This window comes from Pollicipes pollicipes, unplaced genomic scaffold, assembly GCF_011947565.3.
Source record: "Pollicipes pollicipes isolate AB1234 unplaced genomic scaffold, Ppol_2.1 Scaffold_7262;HRSCAF=8765_pilon_pilon_pilon, whole genome shotgun sequence".
Taxonomy (NCBI): Eukaryota; Metazoa; Arthropoda; class Thecostraca; order Pollicipedomorpha; family Pollicipedidae; genus Pollicipes; species Pollicipes pollicipes.
In genome coordinates this window covers 629,553-651,305 of record NW_023597055.1, presented here as the reverse complement: position 1 = coordinate 651,305, position 21,753 = coordinate 629,553, and the positions used below count along the sequence as shown (strand labels likewise).

General features: G+C 51.8%; 2 protein-coding genes across 2 annotated transcripts; both read right to left on the bottom strand.

The window, feature by feature from the left end:
- Nucleotides 1-4,498: 4,498 nt before the first annotated feature.
- On the bottom strand, nt 4,499-7,142 carry LOC119114015 (repetitive proline-rich cell wall protein 2-like). The gene is made up of 2 exons (XM_037238247.1): nt 6,679-7,142; nt 4,499-4,541 (listed from the first exon to the last, which is right to left on the bottom strand). The coding sequence occupies exons 1-2, from the start codon at nt 7,140-7,142 to the stop codon at nt 4,499-4,501; spliced, it is 507 nt and encodes a 168-aa protein (XP_037094142.1).
- Nucleotides 7,143-7,165: 23 nt separating this feature from the next.
- On the bottom strand, nt 7,166-10,174 carry LOC119114014 (uncharacterized). Its single transcript, XM_037238246.1, has 3 exons — nt 10,099-10,174; nt 8,316-8,493; nt 7,166-7,997 (listed from the first exon to the last, which is right to left on the bottom strand). Exons 1-3 carry the CDS (start codon nt 10,172-10,174, stop codon nt 7,166-7,168), a joined length of 1,086 nt encoding a protein of 361 aa, XP_037094141.1.
- Nucleotides 10,175-21,753: the final 11,579 nt, after the last annotated feature.

Below are 21,753 nucleotides of genomic sequence, written 5' to 3'. Positions count from 1 at the left end.
GCTTTCTGCCCCCCCCCCCCCCCCCAACACACGCTCGCCCCACCCATTCCCTCTTGCGTCACCGCGGCGGTGGGGGGGGGGCACGAGGTCAGAGGTCTCACCGCACTGACCTTTGCGCTGGTGACCGTCGGGCCCGACTCCCCTCGGGCGCCCATGGGCCGTCTCGGCGGGGTCAGCACGAAGCCGTGACCGCTCGCCGGCGGCCCGCGTAGGAGAGTGACCCCGCGGCGGCCCCGGCCCACCCCGGCTGCTGTTGACCCCGTGGTCATGGTGGCAGCCAGCAAACAATGACCCCATGAAATCAGCCCATCTATCGTAACGGCGCGGCGCTGGCCGCCTGACCGGCTATTATAGGGCATTACTGGCGCCTGCCGTCGCCCAGCGCTCGGATACCCCCCCCCCCCCCCCCCCCTCCTTCGATACCCAAACTTGTGACCTGACCTGATCGACCTGACGTTCCGGGCTGGTGACCTGCGGGGAAGATGTGACGACTATGAAAAGGCTCTGAGTGGAATTCTTCGCGGATCCAATTTCCTTTAGTCAGCCCATCAGCTACGCCAGTGGCTGTCTATGCCCGTATCCAATCGCAAGCCGTTACTTATCAACAACCGGCCCGCTACGAACTTGTCCGGATTTTTTCCAGGACTCAAGTGCTGTTTTTTGGAAGGGGCCTAGGGAAGTTTCCACGCAAGTTAGTGCTTTCCATGGATCGTTGCAAAAAACTATCGGTACAACTAATCCTGACTAAAAGCAGCGCAAACAGCAATAACATCAGTTTTATTTACATAGGAAAATATGCGGTTGCCAGAGAGCAACAGAAATGTTGCACAAATGGAAATCACAAGTATACCGAAATTGATTTGCTTTTGAACCATCAGACACGAAAACTCAGATGTCACGTGATTTTGGTTCAAAAGCGAGCAATGTGCAGAATTTCTTGGAATGGCATCCGATATTTCGCACCCGTACCCGCACCTGTATCCATACCCGTACCTCTACCCGTGCCCGTACCCGTACGTGTACCGGTACCCGTACCCGTACCCGTACCCGTACCCGTACCCGTACCCGTACCCCGTACCCGTACCCGCGTCCGTATCCGTGTCCGTGTCCGTGTCCGTGTCCGTGTCCGTGTCCGTGTCCGTGTCCGTGTCCGTGTCCGTGTCCGTGCCCGTGTCCGTACCCGTACCCGTACCCGCACACGTGCCCGTACCTGTACCCATGCCGTAATTTTACAAAAATGTGTGACCAACCCAACTCGTTGTCCATTCCGGGCACACGTAACCGGTAAACCTAATCCGCGAAGCCCTCTAATTCGGAAGGAGCCTGTTCGGTCTGCATGCGACTCATTCTACGTCTGATTCGGTGTAGCTGGGACTGAGCAGGTATCCAGGTTTGTTGCCATTGTTCAGGGGCTTTGGTTAGATGGAACGTGTTTCCCCTTGACACGATGGTCATGGTGTGTGCATGTGTGTGCCTTTATAAATTATGTATTAGGGGCAAGTGCTTGCGGGCTTGCTTCCCTAAGAAACGGAGGTTCTATGGCCGATTCGTGTTAGAATTATTTCGGGTGGGATATGCTGGGTGTGATGTGCTAGGTGTGTTGTGCTGGGTGGGATGTGCTGGCATCGAGGAACGTAGGTGGGTCATGGAAAACAAACTTTACCCATGAGCCAGTGTTTTCGTGCAGCACCACGGGTTGATTCGCTTGTAACCTTGACGGAAAGGTGCGTGACAGCCAACCCCCCCCCCCCCCTCTTTCTCGCCCTCCCTGCCTTGTACTCGTGTTTTCGTGCTTTTTTACACGCGTGTACGTGCTAGGCGGTGGCTGTTCTGAAGGACTCCATTGTGTCTGTTCAAGAAACAATCGTAAAACCCATTGGGGACCCATAGCTAGCATAGCATAGCATTAATTCGACCCATAAGCCCATAGCATTAATTCTAATCTAGTGTAGGCGTCACCATAGCGCTTGCCGACTTTGTGCCGTCTAGTCATGCGTCAAAGCTGATGAAAAGGCGGTATAAAGCTCAATGATCATTTATTTCGGCTGCCTCCATGAAGCAGTAGAAATAAATGATCAGGAAACATAATTCGAGGCATTTCTCCGTGGTGAGCTCACGCTCTGCTCACTTAGGCAATGTCAGCGGTCGTTCAGCGTTCAAATTTTGCTCTCCAGATTTCCCCTCCGTTGAAGTGCTGTTATGCATTCAAACAGTTCGAGAAAGCCTCACTTGCCACCACTGCAAATGCAGATCTAAGTTCGCCATTGTCACTTGTCAATTCTGGTCGTTTTTGTCACCTGTCAGTGTTCGCCGAAGTTTGGCCCGAAGTTTGGGGTGCATCCACAACGTTTTGCTTAAAAGCAAGCCAAATTTACACTGATTCTCGTTACCGCGTCAGCTTTGAGTGTTGGTTTGTGCATGGAGCGGTGACTTACAGCAATAGCGTAGTCTTCGCAAGGCTAAGGTCAGAAAGCCTCAACGAAGATACTCAGCAAAAGTTTACCCACGATTTCTATTTATGGTAGGTGGTCACTCAAGATACTGGAAATAAAATGCACGACAGTTATGCTCTATGAAGTCCGCGTATTTTCCATGAAGTTGCCAGCGGCACTCGAATCACCGACAACTTGTTGTCGTTGTCCGCTATTACTGTCCGCTGCAACAAGTTGTCCGCTGTTAGCCTGTTTACGACTGCAGGACGGCGCCACAAAAGTCAGCATTCGCTGAGGACAGTGTTAGAGGTCATCTGCCGAAACAGTCAACACTGGGAATCGATGGCATCAAAGCGTCGCACCGATACTCGACCGTCGTCGCCATGCCTCTCACGCTAGCGATGCAAGATGCATGTCTACCATCGCTATCGATATTGTTAGATCATCGATCATTGTTCTATCGACCATCGATAGAACAATGCGGCTTAACGTGGCCTTTGCAAGTGATGATGGTACACCAGCCAAGTTCGATTTACGAACATTTCCACTGCCTCTTCTGAGTAGATGGTCACTACTCAAGGATGCCTGCATTTTTTGGCTCTAAGTTTGTTTGCAAATCTTTGAACCGTCGTGCCTCGTCACTTACTTGAGCTATTCAAAGCGCGAGGCCTACACATGCTTCCTCATCGCATTCCTCTGTCCTCGGTCCATGCGCAGCCGCTCTAATGATAGCGTGAAGAGGGGGGAGGGGGAGGGAATCGACTGCCGGGCTGCAGCCCCCCCCCCCCCTCTCCTCCCCCACTCCTGCACCCTGCAGCACCGGGTCACGGCGGGGCGGCTCCGTCTAGGGCTCACGTCTGTTTACCAAACAGCAGGTCCTGACATCGCTGGCAGCCGGGCTCAATAAGAAGCGAATAAAACTTACGTCGATGCGGGTTAGGATGGTAGCGATAGAAACGTCAGCGAAAGTTACAATTGTCAGCGTGATGGTGATATGAATAACAGACGGTGCAGGCGATCGTCATCCTTTGTCTGGTGACAAAGGCGGTGATGCGATGATGATGATGATGTATATTATGATGATGAAGAAGAAGAAGAAGATGATGATGATGATGGTGGCAGACGGCAACCCTCCATGCCTACTGCTCGCCGTTTCGTTGATGATTACCCAGGGCCGCCGCACGGGTGAAGTCACGGGCATTCGCCGCTAGTCCGGGGCGAACTTGGCCAGGCGTGACCGTCACGCGCCACGAGACGAGCGCTCCACTCGTGGTCGGCCACACAGGTGTGTGCGCGGGTCGTGCTGTGACCCAGGGCGCGGCTGTGCGGTGGAGGCATCGACGATAAATGTCGCGTCAATTCAGCATCCCAGGCCACGGGAATGCGCGTCGCTGGGGGCCTGGCATGCAACTCGTCAGCTTCAGTATGCAAGAGTCTGCGAAGAATGTTCCATCGTACCACATTAGATACAAGAGGTTGCGTACCATATTCCATCGTACCATATTAGATAGAAGAGGCTGCATACAATGCTGCAGCGTGCCCAGCAGAGCCCATATTGAGATCCAGAAGGGATGTCTGCTTTGAGAAACTAAGCCTTCGAAATTCTTTCGGAAGAAACTCAGGAAAGCGGAACTCCTCGCGGAAGATGGCCCCGCAAATTGCCATAACAGATGGCAGGGGTCAAGCAGATGCTAAATATGAAAGGCAGGACACATCTGGGCCAGTCAGGCGCGTGCACCGCTGAGCCCCGAGTCTCACCACAAGCATCGGACCAATGCTAGTCTCCCGGAAAGTCAACTGGGGCGCATCGGGGCTCGCGATGGCCCACTTCTGTAGCGGAAGTGTCATGGATTGCGAGCCCCAGTTAGCAGCGTTCGGGGTCAGCGCGCGGAGCGACCCAGGTGGTTGCGCTCTAGCACATCAGTCAGCTCTGAACGCTACCCGGCAGTCACCAACCGGTCCGGAGCGAGCCCCACCGGCCGGAGCGAGCCTCGCCGGCCGCAGCGAGCCACGCCGTCTGGAGCGAGTCTCGCCGGCTGGAGCGAGCCTCGCCGGCTGGAGCGAGCCTAGCCAGTCCTGAGGGGCCTCGTGTCCTCCGCCCAGGTCTTGCTGTCGGTCACCGGGGTGACGTTGACACCGGTCAAGGACACCGCGCTCACGGGTTCTCCAGGAGACCCGGCCGGGAGAGGCGCGGGCAAAGTCCGCGTGTGCAGCGGTCGCCCCCCTCGGCGGCACTTCCACCCGATCGGGGAAGGCGCAGATATATCAGACATACTGGGGTTGGATGTGAGGGTAATTTACACACATAGATATGCCTATATTTGACTATGTCTTTTACTTTTGAGCTTGACTTCTGCAGTGTTGACGTTTATCAATGTTAATTTTTTTTCGTATTTAATTCACATCATGTTTGACTAAGTTGCGTTTTGCCCCTTCGTATTTGTCCTCTTTTAACTTATATTTTGATCTTTCGATCTTACTCGTGACCTTTTATCCTCTGATATTCTCCGTTCTGACCTTCCTTTTAAACGTTTGTCTTCGACATTTTCCTCAATACCGTCTTTTCCATTCTCTTCCACCCGGACACCTTTGCTGTGACTGGGTCCTCGGTATGTGATGTCGCTTTCGTCAAGCGCCACTTGTCCTGAATTCTAAAGGTCCTCGTTTGTGGCCGCTATTATTGGTTTTGCTAGTGATTACTGATTTTCACTCTATCATGTCGTGCTGGCCAATGGTGGTATCAAGTAATTATAAGAATGCATTGTGATGATATTTGACGTTTCAATGGAGCGTTCATGGTCGACAGCCTGACTCCTATAAGCGTCAAATGCAATCTTAACACCATAAATGATTGCTCAATATCGCCGTTCAACTGGCAATATCTCGCGGTACATTACGAGTTGGTTGTTTTCAGTGTTAGAAAATGTGTTGGTGTGAGTTGAGAGTTCCTACGTGGATAGTTGTTTCTTGAATTTAAAGTGTAATTTCTGCTTATCCTTGGTCGCTTGCGATCATACACACAGCGTATAGCGTTAGCTTATTAGCGTTAGCTTATATAGCGTTAGCTTAGCGTTAGCGTTAGCACACAACTTATAGCGCAGCGTAGCGAGTGCTAAAACCGAGCTAATGGTTATGTGATAACGTCATTTAACTGGTTCATCCTGGTATATTATGGTCGATGATCCTAAGAACTCTAAACTCGCAATGTCGAAAACCAAGGGACTCAAGGAACTTCTTGCATTCATCATCAAGTGGCGTGGGTCTGCTTCGCTGGTTACGGGTTTTGCGCCCGCCATGATCAGCAAACAAGACGGCTAGATTAAAAAATGCGATGATCGGGAAAGTCACGCCTGATAGTGAAGTGTAGTATAATAGTGCAGTCACGCCAGCAGTCTCAGTGATGGATGTGTAAATTTATCGATGCGATGCTGAAAGGCTAAGGAGTAGGGGGAACATTACAACTTTATAAAACAGCTTCTCATTGCTGAAAAGCTATAATCAGTCGTTCAGCATATGGCGCCTTCTTAAGTTCCCAAGTTTGTTCACCTTTCAAATACAATCTGCTCTACCCTCGGTCTCCGCTTCAATGTCATTTTCTTTCAGCAGCACGGTTGGATGTGACAAATTCCCCTTCGCGGAAATGTCGGCTTGGGCTGGTTACGTTACAACAATTACTTCCTGAGAAGACCGCTGCAGATCTGCAGAATCAGCAGAGCGGCCAAGATGGGAGCATTGCTGAAACTGTCCTGGGTCATCTACACGACCGGGACTTCGTCCGCACGAGGACCGTATGGGGATACGTGCAGGTGCTCTGGCGGGACTTCGCGGGAAGTCAGTACACAAGCAGAGCGGACGGGGATTGCGAGAAAACACGATGAAACGGTGAATTTGGATAAGCGGGTTGATGTTTCGCAACTGCAAGAGGTGTCGATCCTATGGGAAATTTACTTAGGCCTTACAGCACAGACGACAGAGCCACCTCAATTTTTCACCTCCGCTTCCTCGACAGGAGACAGCGAATGGCGATGAGAAGCATTTGTATTAGTAATGGAGGGAGTCCGGAAGACTGTGGAGAGTTTAGTCGATATCGCTGCCGAACATAAATGCAACTGAATATTCCGAACGTGCCTGGACACCGCGTACGGTAATGTGCGATGCTTTCGGTGTAAGCGAAGCGTCACATCGCTGCGACACGAACAGGCGTTCGCTGGCACAATCCAACACATCCAACGGTGACGTCTCCAACGGTGACGTCTCCAGCGGTGTTGTCTCCAACGGTGGCGTCTCCAGCAGCGGCGTCTCCAGCGGTGTTGTCTCCAGAGGTGGCGTCCCCAGCGGTAGCGTGTACAGCCGTAGCGTCTCCAGTGACGTCGTCTCCAACTGCGACGTCTCCAGCGGAATTGTCTCCAGCGGTGGCGTCTCCAGCGGTATTGTCTCCAGCGGTGGCGTCTCCAGCGGTGGCGTGTACAGCCGTAGCGTCTCCAACGTTGACGCGTCCAGCGGTGGCGTCTCCAGCGGTGACGTCTCTAGCGGTGGCGTCTCCAACGGTGGCGTCTCCAACGGTGACGTCTCCAGCGGTGGCGTCTCCTGCGGTAGCATCTCCAGCGGTGTCGTTTCCAACGGTGGCGTCTCCAACGGTGACGTCTCCAACGGTGGCGTCTCCAGCGGTGTCGTCTCCGACGGTGTCGTCTCCAACGGTGGCGTCTCCATCGGTGACGTCTTGCTCCAGCTCTCTAACCCTCCTGGTTGTTGGGGCGCCTCCTGCGCTGCTTCCGCCGACGGCGAGCGCCGCCACACCTCCCCGGCGCTGGCGTATTATCCGCTGTGGCCATCATGTGCGCCTTGATCCGGGCGCAGCCGGACGCCGCCGATATGAACCAGCATTCAATGAAGGGGTCGGCTGAACGATCTGCAAGGGCGCACTGTGTAATGATCTCCTGCGCCACCCCCTTCATCACCTCGGGCGCCTGGGAAGACATGACGTTGCTCAGCATGGCGTCCTCGTTGATCTGGTCACCGTTGGCCTCCCCGAGCATCTGCATGACGCACACTACTGTCGCCTTAAAGAGCGCCAGCTGCTGGTCCACGCTCTGCACGGCTGTGCTGTCTGGCGTCGCCTGGTCGTTGTTGCCGCTCTCGAAGACAGCCATGTACCGCTTGACGAACCTGATGCCGGCATCGATCGCCGGAAGGCGTACGCCCGTCTCATTTGCGCAGCTCATAAAGAAGTCGCCGTGGTATGCTCCCTGCACGGGCTTCATGCAGACGCCCGCATCCATGAACATGAGAGCTTGTCCAGTCCAGCTTCCCTGGTTGCCGCCAGCCTCCGCGCCCAACTTCTCCATCGTACTCCGCCTGCATTCCACGTCAGCCAGCCCGCGCCAGCAGGTCAACATGTAAATGCCCTGTTGCGGCGCCGGTATTGTGTCGTTCATCATGCTTCGGCGGCACTGCTCCATCAGCCCCAGCTGCACCCCTCGCCAGTCGTTGTCTCCCTCCGAGAGCGACATGACGAAGTTGCGGATGCCTTCCTCGTTCAGGCCCATGCTGTTGACGATTTGAAGGCTGAAAAGCACGCAAGCGCGTCACTTGGGGTCACTTGGGGTCACGTAGGTTAAATATAGCAAGAAGGCGTTAACCGGGGTAGGTGGAGCTTGTGTCACTTGGAATGTTGTCAGGTCAGACGGGTCCAGTCAGTGACATGTGGAGAGCCTCTCCTTGTCTGACAGACACTCAGGCAGGGTAGCGGAGGCGAGGGTGCAGCAAAGACAGCCCCATCTCTGCACAGGTCATGCACCCACTCTCTGACGTCACACAAAAATAAGCGGACAAAACTCGCTGCCCTTCCCTCCGCAGAAGACGCGCCGTAGCTCCGCGCCTCACCTCTCGGCCAGACACCGCAGCGTCTCTCGGAGGCCCCCCGACGCCTGTCCGGCCGCTACGCACTCCGCCATGTCTGGGACCTGGAAGTCAGCGGGCAGGCAGCCGGCTGCTTGCAAGCGGCCGAACGACACAGCTTTGGCCACATTCTGCCGACGACGTCTGCGGTACTTCCGCCGCCCTGTCGGCATGACAGGTCACCGGGGTAGCCGGGTTACCGGGGGAACGATAAAAGGTCACCAGAATGACCGGCGACGGAGGCAGATCACCGGGATCACCGGCGACGGAGGCAGATCACCGGGATCACCGGGGACGGAAGCAGGTCACCGGGGTCACCGGGGACGGAAGCAGGTCACCGGGGTCACCGGGGGAACGGAAGCGGACCACCGGGGATCACTGAAGGAACGAGAGCACATGGGCACTGGGGTCACCGGGGAACGAAAGCGGGTCACCGGGGTCACCGGGGGACAGAGGCAGGTCACCGGGATCACCGGGGACGGAAGCAGGTCACCGGGGATCGGTGATGGCAGCGGAAGCATGTCACCGAGATCGCAGGGGACGGAAGCGGGTCACCAGGGAACGAAGGCAAGTCACCTGCGGTTCGGCGTGGTAACGAAAGCATGTCACCGGAGTCACCGGGGGACGGAAACAGGTCGCCTGGAATCACTGAGGGGGGCAGAAGCACGTGGACAATGGCTTTCACGTGGAAATGGTTCATGAAAGTGCGTGATGCGTTTTTTCTTCAGAAGACGACCCGTCTTCAAAAGCTGTTGACAAACATGCATCGATTTCCCCGCACCTGCTTATAATGGCGTCAGTCTGTGCCGTGATAGGCAGTGTGGGAAAGCAATATTTTCATGGTTTAAGTTTCAAGCTCATTTATCCATATAATATGGCACATGAGATATACGTTGGACCGGTATATACCTCAATATTCCATTTCAGTTATTCCCATAATAAAGTTTTATTTCTATAGACCATTTGTGCATAAAGGCAACGTTTCAGACGTTCACAACAGAAAACATCAAGAAACCTAAAACAGCAAATAAGTAAAGCTGGGAAAAATGTAAGCTCATGCCAAACTCAAGGAAATGAACGACGAAAAATACGTGAAAGGCAAGCAAGGTACTAAGGGGGCAGCCAAACACAGATTAAGCCAGCCTTGGGAAATCCGATGGGAACGTTTTGGGTCTTGCAGCCAACTTGGAAGGGCTGAGATGCGGGCAGGAGCGGCTGGAACACCAACTCCTCCAGCTAGATGCGATCTCAGCCCCTGCACGTCAAAAATCTCGGCACATTGCTGCTACATAACTATCATATGGCACGAAAGAGTACAGTGTTGCATACAACCGGATGACAAAATCATCCCAGGAGCCTGCAACCCTTACTTGAGTGTTTCATGCAAGGTGCAAGTGACATTGCATACCTTGGGCGCTAGAATCATGTGGAAAACGTAAATTTCGTCAAGAATCGCCGATGCCCCGTGCGGTGCTGGAATGCGTACAGTATTGCTGTTGCAAATGGACTTTAAGGTGAGGTGTACGAAGCGGTAAGTAACTGATTTTTGCCAAACGGACTGTGCGATCATGGATTCAACGCCATTTAATGGAATTAACTACGGGAAATCGCTTACAGGGGCCTAGACGAACCTGGGGAAAACACCGATACTATAGCATTGCAACATCCCTCCCAGGCTCCCGACACCGCCGACACCCAACGACCCCGGCCAGGGCTGGGCCCCAACGTACCCCGGCGCCCACCCGTTCGTGGCTCCTCGGGTGCTTACTTGCGGCCTCGGAGACTGCCGTGGCCAGGAGCACCAGCACCAGCACCAGCACCACCAGCCGGCTGACGGAGGCCATGGTGAAGCAGTGGTTACGCACGTTCGCCGCCGCGCTTTATGCCCACCGGGGTGCGGAGTCACGCCGGGCCAAGGTCACTCGGGGTCACACCGGATACTCCCCCCCCGCGCAGTGACGTCCGGCGCAACAACGTGCCATCGACAGGAGTGCACGCCCCGCCCTCTGTCGGTGCAGGGCTGGTCCCTCCTCTCTCAGTCAGGTCAGGAGTCATTGCTCTCGCACTGAGCAGAGCTTTGCCGACGCACACTGTTTATGAACTGTGCGGTTCTTTATCGACGCTTATTGCGTATGAAAGGTGTATTGCCTCATTCCCACTAACTGTTTTGAACTGTGCTGTCCTCCTTCCTCATTCACGGTTCCTGCACTGCGCACTACCTCCGTCCAGACTGCTGATATTTGGGTCAAAGGGCGCTTCGCCAGGCGCGGTTAACTTCATGCCCTTCTGCTCTGCGCGATCCTTCCTGCCGGCTCACTGTTCCTGCTCTGCACAAGTTCTTTCGCTGAGCGCAACGCACTTTGTCATTGAGTGGTTTTTCTCCTAATGCTCCTTTCCATGTCACAGTCCTTTCCACTAAGCCCCCGTCGCCCGTCGCTGTCCCCACCCCCGTTCGCAAGCGGTTACCACTCTCGGATGTTCAGACGCTCATACCATGGCCGACGCACCGGCCACTGTGCCGCAGCTTGAAGAGTCGAAAAACGCTTAATTTTGCTTTCCTGGCTGAAGCACGTGAAGCGTGGTATTGGAAGACCCTCCAGCACAAATAGAAAGCATGATGGTCTGTTCCTCTCACAGTCCTCTCGTAACTGGGCGGACCTACCTCCTGATTCTTTGTTCCTCCCACGGCCCTCTCGTAACTGGGCGGTCCTACCTCCTGATTCGTTGTTCCTCCCACAGTCCTCTCGTAACTGGGCGGTCCTACCTCCTGATTCTTTGTTCTTCCCACAGTCCTCTCGTAACTGGGCGGTCCTACCTCCTGATCTTTTGTTTCTCTCACAGTCCTCTCGTCACCGTGCAGTCCTTCTTCCTGATGCTCCGTTCCCACGTTACAGTCCTTTCTCCTGAGGGTCCGTCGTCCGCTCCCCCCCCCCCCCCCGTCCTCCCGAAGGGTGTCATCTTTTGGACCCAATCACTCATACCCAGAGCGACGCACAGGTTGCTTCCTCAGAGGGCAGCTCCGAAGAACGCATGGCTTCTCTTTGCTTGTCAAACACACTAGCGAGCATTTCAAGACCCCAAAACACAGAAAAACGCATATATGAGGCTCTGTACCTGTTGCTCACCGAACGGCCCAAGGAGTTTTGCTGTTGGAGCCGTTTTGCTGTTTTCTCCGCTGAATAAGGCTCATAGTATTGTCTTATCACACCAAGCTTCTCTCTCGCTTAAATCATAATCCTCGGCCATGGTGCACTTTATGAGCCTGCAGCAATGATTAATGACTAATCGAGTCAAACAACAACCATAAATGAGGCTATGAATTCAAAAAATCAAAAAAGAAAAAGGCAGGAGCCCTAGGTAGGAAGCATAATATGAGCGTCAAATATAATAATACACGGCTAAAAACAGCTCGATTATAATGGTCTCGTAAACTGCCTATGCCTACAACGACTTGCCCGACACGAAAGCGCGTTGTCAATCTGGTAAATTATTGCACGCTTTTGCGCTTGCTATGTGTGTGTTGGAAATACTGAACACTTCTTGGTTTATATACATATCCTTCTCCTTACCAATTTTTATTCGGGTGTAACAGAAAGCTATTCTGTACGGCGGCAGACGCCACGTGAAAACCAATTAAGCAAGATATGAGCTTGTTGCAGGGAAACCGCAGCTAAATTGTAATTGATAACCCACCATCGGAACCAAACCAATAGCTAACCCCTAGCACACCCCTAAACCAATATAACCCCTAAACCCCTAAACCAAATAACCACTAAACCAACAGCTAACCCCTAAAACTCAAGGGCCAAGTAGCTAAGACCGCTGCTTTAGTTTTCCGTTAAACGTTCTGGACAGACGGTCATTGGCCTTGATCGTGAGCTTTTGTCAGGTTCAACGAAGTACGCTTTCAAGACTCAATTCCATGTGTACCTCTTCGGGACTCATTTTCTAGTGCACCCCTTTCGGGAATCAACTTTGAGCACATCTCTCATCCGTGCGGTCAGCAAAAAGCTGAGACTTCTCAACTGGGTTGACTGCCATAGTCTATGCCAATACCTGCCATGACACGGTTACATCATCTCGATAGATACCGCGTGGTTTCGCAACATGGACATTGAGTTGTGTTACCTCGGTCGGGGATCACTAACTGCGAGCTGTTTTAGCGTGTCCTCGTCTAGATCCCACCATCGAGAGCGATCAACAACGCCAGCCACCGGTACTCCTCGACGAGCAAATGAAATACGTATGCGGACCTTTAACAATGGCATGCGCTGCTTAGGCGGTCCTCTCGGCAAACGCTTTGGTTGCCGATCATTGGCTTCGGTCAAGGCCATCACCGGACTAAAAAAAAGCATGCTCTCAGGGCTCTATTGCAATTATACACTCTTTATCCGTGCAAGCATGAGAAGCTGAGATTGGCTGAAGATGTTTTATTTGACGCATGCGTTCTTTACCCCGGCAGGCAAAACACGATCAGGCTGTCATGGACTGCGTAGACATTATGCCACTGATACACTTAAGTCTATTGTTAGATCATACCACCGATAACAAATGCCGCTAGCTACGATCGGCTGATCAAGAATGACCGATGGATTATAGCCGGACCATAACCATTGCACGTCACCGTCCAGTACGGCAACACAGGGTAATGATGCAATTTCAGTAATCGGACAAGTGCACGTGTGTATTTTAGTGCCACAAGCATGTTATACCGCATATCTACTCTCAGTGCTGGATAGACTTGAAGAATACTGCACGTGGTCTGCGTAAACAATTGTTGGGATTCAGATTCAGGTGTGAAATAGATACTGAGATCGAAGTTGCATACCGAGGCGACGGGCTCTTAAGGGATTGGTCCAAGCAAGAAGTTCTCAGATGGTTTTCGGATAACTTCCAGAAATTACTGACCGCAAAACTTGAATTGTGAAGCCCAAAAAATTTGGAGCCAAGAAAATATTTACAACTTTTTCCCTTTCGCCGTAATGTTTTTGAAAAAAAACGCTGCACGAATCGAAGTACTGCAATGTAAAACTCGTTTCCCATGAGCTTGTTCGGTAGGCAGTGGCTCGGACAAGGGGGGGGGGGGGCATGGCGCTTTATCCCCCCCGTCAGGCTCGAACGCGATTGCCTTTCCAGCGCACACACGATTTCATAGCCCCGTCAACAAAGGACGGTAAGTCGGCACGCTGGGGCGGCACTGGGGACAGCTTGGGCAACAGCCCGGGGCGTGGAAACAAGGAAGAATCTGATTCCAGCATGCGGGGGCAACTCTCCTCACTTTAGCAGGCCCTTAAGGCCCTGACATGGCTGGAGGACCACTTCGAAGCCGGCATAGTCAACCGAAAGACTGGCATGTGGCAACCCGTAGCCGGCTCTCTCACGTTTTACGTATGAGGGTTACGGAAATTCCGTGTCTGCGGAAAGAGCCCCCAGAGCGTTGGTGACGTGAGAAGGCCATGAGCCAGGTGGCGCACAAACCGCACTTGACACGTGCGCCGAAATCAGGGGTGTTACTTGTTAAATCGGTTTGGGGGCTGAGTCGATAAGAAAGACATAACGTGCCCGTACGTACAGCATTCCTTAGCTTTCTGTCATTGATTTGTGTTCCGGAGAACAATGTGAACTTTACCTAGAAAAGTTTTCAAAAATATCCGTTGATTTTATTTTTTGTGGACGAACGCCTTCCTATTTCAAGGCGAAGTTAAGATGCATTTTTGTGAAAAGTCGACAATAGAGTGCAAATCACCAAAAAAGAAGCATCTCAGTAATTCGCGCGCTTATTCTTACCGTGAGTGTCGTTCATCGCTCATCGAACGGGGCTCGAAGACCAAAAAGACGGTTCTACATAGAATGGCGTAATCATGGCGTAGGCACGCCCAGAAAAGAGTCTATTAAACATTTTTAAGTACACTGTCACAGTGAACCTATACATGACAACTAAAGCTGAGCTGGTGCGACCTTCTCAATACACATTTCGATGGCTGGAAGGGGCAGGCTGGAAGTAGAGATACGCAGATAGTTCGATGGCTGGAGGTAGAGATAGGCGGCCGAATGAGCCTCCAGAGTGGCCGCCATAAAAAGAGGCCTTCCCATGTTTTGATATGTATTTGGGGTTGATGTAAGCAAGAAATTTCTCCAATCCTAGTGTTTCGGGATCATTAGTTGGAAACTCTTATTTGGAAACAATCTTCCTTCAGTCTGCCAGGAGACAGCGGTGAAACGACGCGTTAAAAAATGCATTTGCTATATTGAGGAAATTCGACGTTTCAAAGCTGCGCAAGATCAAAATTTTTCACAAAAGTCGACCGACACCTACCAAATATCTTTTTCACTCTGGAAAATACCGCCCAAAATGTGTTGGTTCCATTCATTGGCACAATTTTTGTGGTACAACCACAGGAACTCAATTTAGCAGCTGAAGCAACGTGGTGCCGCCTTCCGCTCCCGCTGATAAGAATGGCGAGTACCGTGTAGAATTGAATTCCGTACCTCTGGTCCCTGAGCCACGCTGCTTAACTAAGGCGCTACGGTAGCCCCGAAAAGCAGCATTGCTATGATTGCATTTGATTTGTAACACCTGAAAATTATTCCAGACCAATTTCATTTGGCAGGCGGTAGGAGAGACGTGGTAATATCGTACCAAGAACGTTGAAGATCCATGGTAAGGTGGCCTCGGCTTTTCAAATTCGCGGTGGATTTAAGGGTACAAGACAGTATTCAGCATGCAGAGGGTCGCTGACATTATTACGGACATCGTAATAAAAACACGTTTTCAAATACGTGTCCGTTATTGTGTGCTAAAGATAAAAACCAACCAAAATGTATCTTTCATGTTTAGAACATAACCATTGGCATGAATGTCAATACACTTGTTATTATTGCAAGACAGGTTGCAGATTCACCGTCATGCTTCACGCAGGAGTGTCTCTGTACCACTTTGGCGATAGAGAGGGCAGGTTGCGGAAGGGAAGGATCATGCGCTATGAAAAGGTTTGGGCTGGATAAATACAGGGAGAACTGTGCAAGTTTGTTTGAGTGTGACTATGGAAGGGTAAAGGACTGGAAGCAAGGAATGGCGCATCAGAAGAATAAGCTTAATTGGAGTGTTCTACGTCTGTATGGGGTTTTGAATTGAAATAGGCATTGCGAAGATCCTTCGGTGCAGCCCACGGCCTTGTCTTTTTTAAGACCTAAATCCCTCTATTTTCCTATATATACGCCCCCGAAGATGTACAGGCTATTTCGTAACGACTATTTCAAGGTCACCCAGGTCACAGGTCACTCATGACGCCCTATTAACTTCATGCAAAGTCTGCCATTCCATTGGCCGTGCGGCGATCAAGGCTACTAAAAAATATGATTGCCTAGCCGGCCATGTCTGGCGTTCGTGAGTACGATTTCCAGATGAAATAGCCGTCAAATGGCTCTCAAACAATGTTTTGAAGGGTACGATGATGTAATCAAACGTATTAAACATCACGTATTGGTGGGCATATTCACTTAATAGAAAAACTGCGTTGTCTTAAGAAGTTTTTTCTACTTAAAAGTATACTAATAGCTATAAGCGAGTTTATTTCATCACATCTGCTGCTTGCTTCAATGTATTCAGCTGTAGAACATTCCCTTGAACAAAAGCTCGGAGATCTACATACACACTGTCATGAACTTCCAACATCTTGCTTGGTCTTTTCCATGACATCAACGAGAACCATTAAATTGCATTGAAAATGGGTTCAGACGTCACCTGCTCTCAGATTCTATTGATTGTGGGTGTGTCTATGCTTTCCGCTTGCGGGCAGGGGTATTTTGTTTGCGTTTGGTCCATTCTCATCCACTGGAGTCAAAACAAGAAAGTCCATTCAGCGGAAGAGGGACTTCAAGAAATAATAAGTAACAAATATTGATGACAAAATGATCCTTCTGGCCCTGTGCACAAACAGAATGGAGCTATTTCATGAACGCTTTTTACCGCAACGTTTTACTCTCCATGACCTTTGCTATTACCATCGACCATGCGTGGCGTCATCCACATCATCCTTCTGTCATTGACGGTCATCCATTTAGGTTTCAAAAGCTTTACTCAAAATCGATGGCATTTCACTTCAGCCTTACTATACTGTCGACGCGTTGCGCCACGTAACACACCAGAGCTCATCGATCATCCCAGAGCATCATTTTCAAAGACAGACACAATAACATGACGGGCCCATCGTTTTCCCCCAAAAGATGTCTGACCTTTCCCTTTGCTCCGTAGCTTAGTCAGCGAGGCACTTGCATGCTCTTTGCCATCTTTATAACTAGTCGGTCTGGCGACAGCATCTGCAAACATCGCTGTTTGCTCCACTGCAGCTGTTGTAACGATCCATGAGGTCGTAGTGCGCACCCGCCGCTTCGTTTGGCCAGTCTTGGTCAGAGGCTCTCTGGTGAGGGCAGGGCCCACGAGGAGAAGCAGGATCCTCGCGCAAACTGGTCACCGCTGGTCAGAGGCTCTCTGGTGAGGGCAGGGTCCATGAGGAGAAGCAGGATCCTCGCGCAAACTGGTCACCGCTGGTCAGAGGCTCCCTGGTGAGGGCAGGGCCCACGAGGAGAAGCAGGATCCTCGCGCAAACTGGTCACCGCTGGTCAGAGGCTCTCTGGTGAGGGCAGGGTCCACGAGGAGAAGCAGGACCATCGCGGAAACTGGTCACCGCTGATCAGAGGCTCTCTGGTGAGGGCAGGGTCCATGAGGAGAAGCAGGATCCTCGCGCAAACTGGTCACCGCTGGTCAGAGGCTCCCTGGTGAGGGCAGGGCCCACGAGGAGAAGCAGGATCCTCGCGCAAACTGGTCGCCGCTGGTCAGAGGCTCTCTGGTGAGGGCAGGGTCCATGAGGAGAAGCAGGATCCTCGCGCAAACTGGTCGCCGCTGGTCAGAGGCTCTCTGGTGAGGGCAGGGTCCATGAGGAGAAGCAGGATCCTCGCGCAAACTGGTCGCCGCTGGCCAGAGGCTCTCTGGTGAGGGCAGGGTCCACGAGGAGAAGCAGGACCATCGCGCAAACTGGTCACCGCTGGTCAGAGGCTCTCTGGTGAGGGCAGGGTCCACGAGGAGAAGCAGGACCATCGCGGAAACTGGTCACCGCTGGTCAGAGGCTCTCTGGTGAGGGCAGGGTCCACGAGGAGAAGCAGGATCCTCGCGCAAACTGGTCACCGCTGGTCAGAGGCTCCCTGGTGAGGGCAGGGTCCACGAGGAGAAGCAGGACCATCGCGCAAACTGGTCACCGCTGGTCAGAGGCTCTCTGGTGAGGGCAGGGTCCACGAGGAGAAGCAGGACCATCGCGCAAACTGGTCACCGCTGGTCAGAGGCTCTCTGGTGAGGGCAGGGTCCACGAGGAGAAGCAGGACCATCGCGGAAACTCTGGATCCTCGTGACAGCTATCCGATACCGAGCAGACTGTGACCCGTCCGAGTCAAGCACAGTGGAAAGCCCGCGAACAGAGAGGAGGAAGACAGCGGTCTCTCATCAGCGCCAGCACCGGCTGCCATCCGGCAGCGCAGCATCGGAGCCATGTCCGGGCCGCTGTTCCGGCCCTTGGCAGTGCTCTCAGTCGTGCTGGGTGTTCTGCCCGTCTCCAATGTGATCAGCAGACGCGCCCCACCTAGTCACCGCTTCCTCAGCGGACCCAGCCTCATGGCGCTTGTACAAGCTGTCCTACCAGTTGTCTACTCAAGCTTTCTCCTCTCCGCTGTCATCGACGGTGTACAAAGCGGTTTGTTGAAATCCAGCCCTTTGCTCACCGTCGTCACAAAAATATCTTTGATCGTGTCTTTTAACGCCACCGGCATCGTGAATTTCCTAATCGGCAGGAGTGCCGCTAGGCTCCTGGCTGCTTGCCAAGGATTTGGCAACAATTTCAAGACACGAATCCGCGATATCACCATTTCAGGGCTCATCTTGCTGCTCGACTTGATTGCCAACTCTCAGGGTATCCTCGATTATAATCTCAAGTTCACTATCTTGATTTCCGTCGGTTTGTTTTCTGTTGTTCTCAGAATCCTGCTGTTCTGGCAGATCTTGGCTTTCATGCTGGCCATCACGGACATGTTTGAAGCTATCTCCGAAGACGTCAGTCTGATGATGCATCCCGAACTGCACGAAAACAAGTCCGTGTCGAGGCAGAAGAGAAATAACGTGTTTTTGGTCGGAAATTCTGGCAATATTCACAAGACGGATGTGGGCAATGTATCTGCAAACAATCCTCACTCTCTTTCGACGTCCACGCACACAGGAAAACAAATTTGCCTAATTCGTCAGAAATATGCCACTGCCGCCCGCACTGCAGACCTCTTTAACGCCACGTACGGCGTCCATATCCTCGTCTTCATGGTTCTTAGCTTTGCATTGGCTATGGAGAGCGTACTTGATTTCATCAACAAGTCATCTTCTGACAACAGCACCACCATCCCCATGGTGGCTGTCAACTTATGTGTGGCCTTAGCAAGGTGTGCCGTACTCTGCCTGGCTGGTCAGAAGGTCGCGGCGGCGGCCCAGCGTCCTCTGACCATGCTGATCGAGCAGGGAACGTCACGGCCGGACCATCAGCTGGAGATCATGCAGGCCGCGCAGCAGCTGCACATTACCAACTGCCACATCAGTGCGGCCGGCTTCTTCGACGTCAACCGCAGCACGCTGCTATCTCTCATGACGGCCTCTGTCACGTACGGCGTCATCCTTATCCAGATGAACAACTGAGGTGCTGGCGTTCCAGATGGTCATCCGAAGCGATGACGCATCCGAGATAAGCATCTCTTCGGAGCGAGTTCTCCTAAACACTCGAAATGCCTGAGGAGTCGAACCATCTGAGGCAAATATCCGAACAACAGACCCATTCGGAATGAGCGCACACAACCACAAGTCTCGAAAGAATGCCTGAAGTATCGATACATCCGTGAGCAGCGGCGAAAGAGGTGACTTAATCCAGATGAAAACCTAAAGATTTGACCACGTGCAGACGCGCGCCTACGCCTTATAGCTGATCCCTCCCAGACAAGACCTGGGATGACGGCCAACGATGATGGGCTAACGCGTCGGTAGTGAACAGTCGTCACATAAACCAACGTACTCTGTGGTGACCTTATAGTGTAGTCAGGGCGTCATCAGTCATGGAGCAAGTGTCATCCGAGGGTCAGCAGGGTGTCATCAGCATGGAGCACCCCGGTTCCCTAAGGGACGGACGCGTGCCGGGACGCAGCCCATGCCTGCTGACGAGGACGTTATTGTCTTGATGCTTGCAGCTAACCGGCGAGCATGATCGCGCGTAAGAAGGCGACATCATTCTCTCGGCGCAGTATGATGGAAGCAGTATGGTGGAAGCAGTATGGTGGGTGTCAAGCGCACGTCACAGTGTGAGTGTATTACCATACCCAGTTGATTTACGCCGTGATCGGGTACTTGAGCACGTATTAAACGAATTCCTGGATAGCTCGGCTTGTTCGCACTTCCGGATTTGCGTATGGCTGTCATGGTGCGTCACACCCGGTGGGCGCGTCACACCGGGTGGAAGCCGCAAAAGAGATCACTCGCGTGCCGTCCCAGCGTGGTAAGCGGTAAGAAACAGTCGCCGTTCTCAAGTCACGATTTCTGCTGGAAAGCTTCTGAAATTGACTCTCTCACTCCTGGCGTAACCAGTGCAGTAAAAAGTAACCAGTAATCGGTGCAGTAACCAGTGCAGTGGTCCACTCATACTAACATAGCTGCTGCCGGCTTCCGGAATGCTGCGTAGTGTATGAGAAGGTCCCAAGAACGATCAAAATGGTGTGCTACACCTTCACGACATTCATTTTTGTAATGTCATTTTGGCAGTTTTGAATTTGGTATGGATGAGAGGTGTGGTTCTAGTAGCGTGTTAAAATGCTGCCGTGATACATTTTTGCAATGAGAAAAACTGGCTTAAACTTGCGCTTTCTATCGACTCATGTCCCTTGCCTAGTCGTCCTGTCAACCGACAGAAGCAATAGTGGGTCGCCAACTACCCTGGTTTTTAGATTGCCACGGTATTCTTACCCATGCTCAGTATACGTTTAGAAGGCATCGAATCACTGTGAACCGTATTTTAAGGCAGGGTTTAAAAGACCGATCAATGAAGCGAGCAGCGCTCTACCTCGTCGGCCCGTCGTCAGAGCCGTATTCCGTATTAGACGAGCCGTATTAGACGAGCCGTCAGGCGGCTCGTCTATTTGCCTTGAATACCTTACCAAGCGATTCAGTGTAATAAGGTTAGTAATTGGGCGGCAACATCATAACCTGGCCTGGGATCAAACACCTCAAAAATGTGAAAGGAACATTTCACATGCAAAAGCAGACAACTCACATCTCAGAACCTACTGCACCGATCGCTGTGAAGCCTTCACCACTGAATGTGTCATACCTGATTACCTCTCGCAACTGAAAATTTGGTGGCCCATAGGTCACGTCAAAAATCCTCAAATTTCACAATTTCCAAAATTATTGCTTGTAGATAACTCAGTTCTCAAAACCTGCCACTACAATTGCGGCGGCACTAACCATTAAGTACGCCATAGCTGATTCCCTATTGAAGCAGCATGGTGTCATTTGCGTTTATGACTTTTTTGCTTTTAATGCCATGTCCCAAGAAATTGTAGAGCTGAGCCTAAACAAGTTGCACGAAAACGTGCACTTTGGTTAGGCTGGCCATATTAGCTACGCCATTTGTAATTTGAATTTCTCCTTAATGGAGGTGTTCGACTTAAAGTCACGCGCTGCATTGTGCTTGGCGTCGCCGCGATCTAATAGCCATGACCGTAGTCATGGGGGTGTGCTCCGGTATCTAACATTACAAAAAAGTGTCACTATTTCTAAACTCCTGCTGTGAATTCGGGACATCATTCTAAGCCTGTGACTGGGCAGAGGATTTTTGTCGTCACAGCCTTAAACCCCAGGAAATCTCGGTTATGATGGTAATTAACTCCGCGACATCGGGAAAAGGCTCATTTTTTAAACTTTGCAAGCTTTTCAAGCTTTCCATTGACTTCTGTTCATATCTGTTTCCTGACCACTCTTCACGCCATGCTTCCTGTTTCAAATGCAGATTTTGTGGACATGACGGTGTCTTGTGTCTTGTGTCATGTCTTGCCGCGTCAGATTAGCCGTCAAAAAAATGACAAGCCTTTTACATGAAAACAATTGATCCTGAACAGCAGCATCTACGCTTGGTTAGTACTTGCCAAAATAGCATCTTAAGTTATAGGTGTATGCACGATTACAAACATCACTTTTCCACCTCAAGATCCTAGAATATCGCGCCACACAGACCGAGGCCAGCCCTTGAACACACTACCACAGTGCTGGAAATTGAGGTTTATTGTCATGGTCAACCGGGGTTTAATTCTATCACGACATGAAATCCTTTGACTAATCAAAGGACGAATA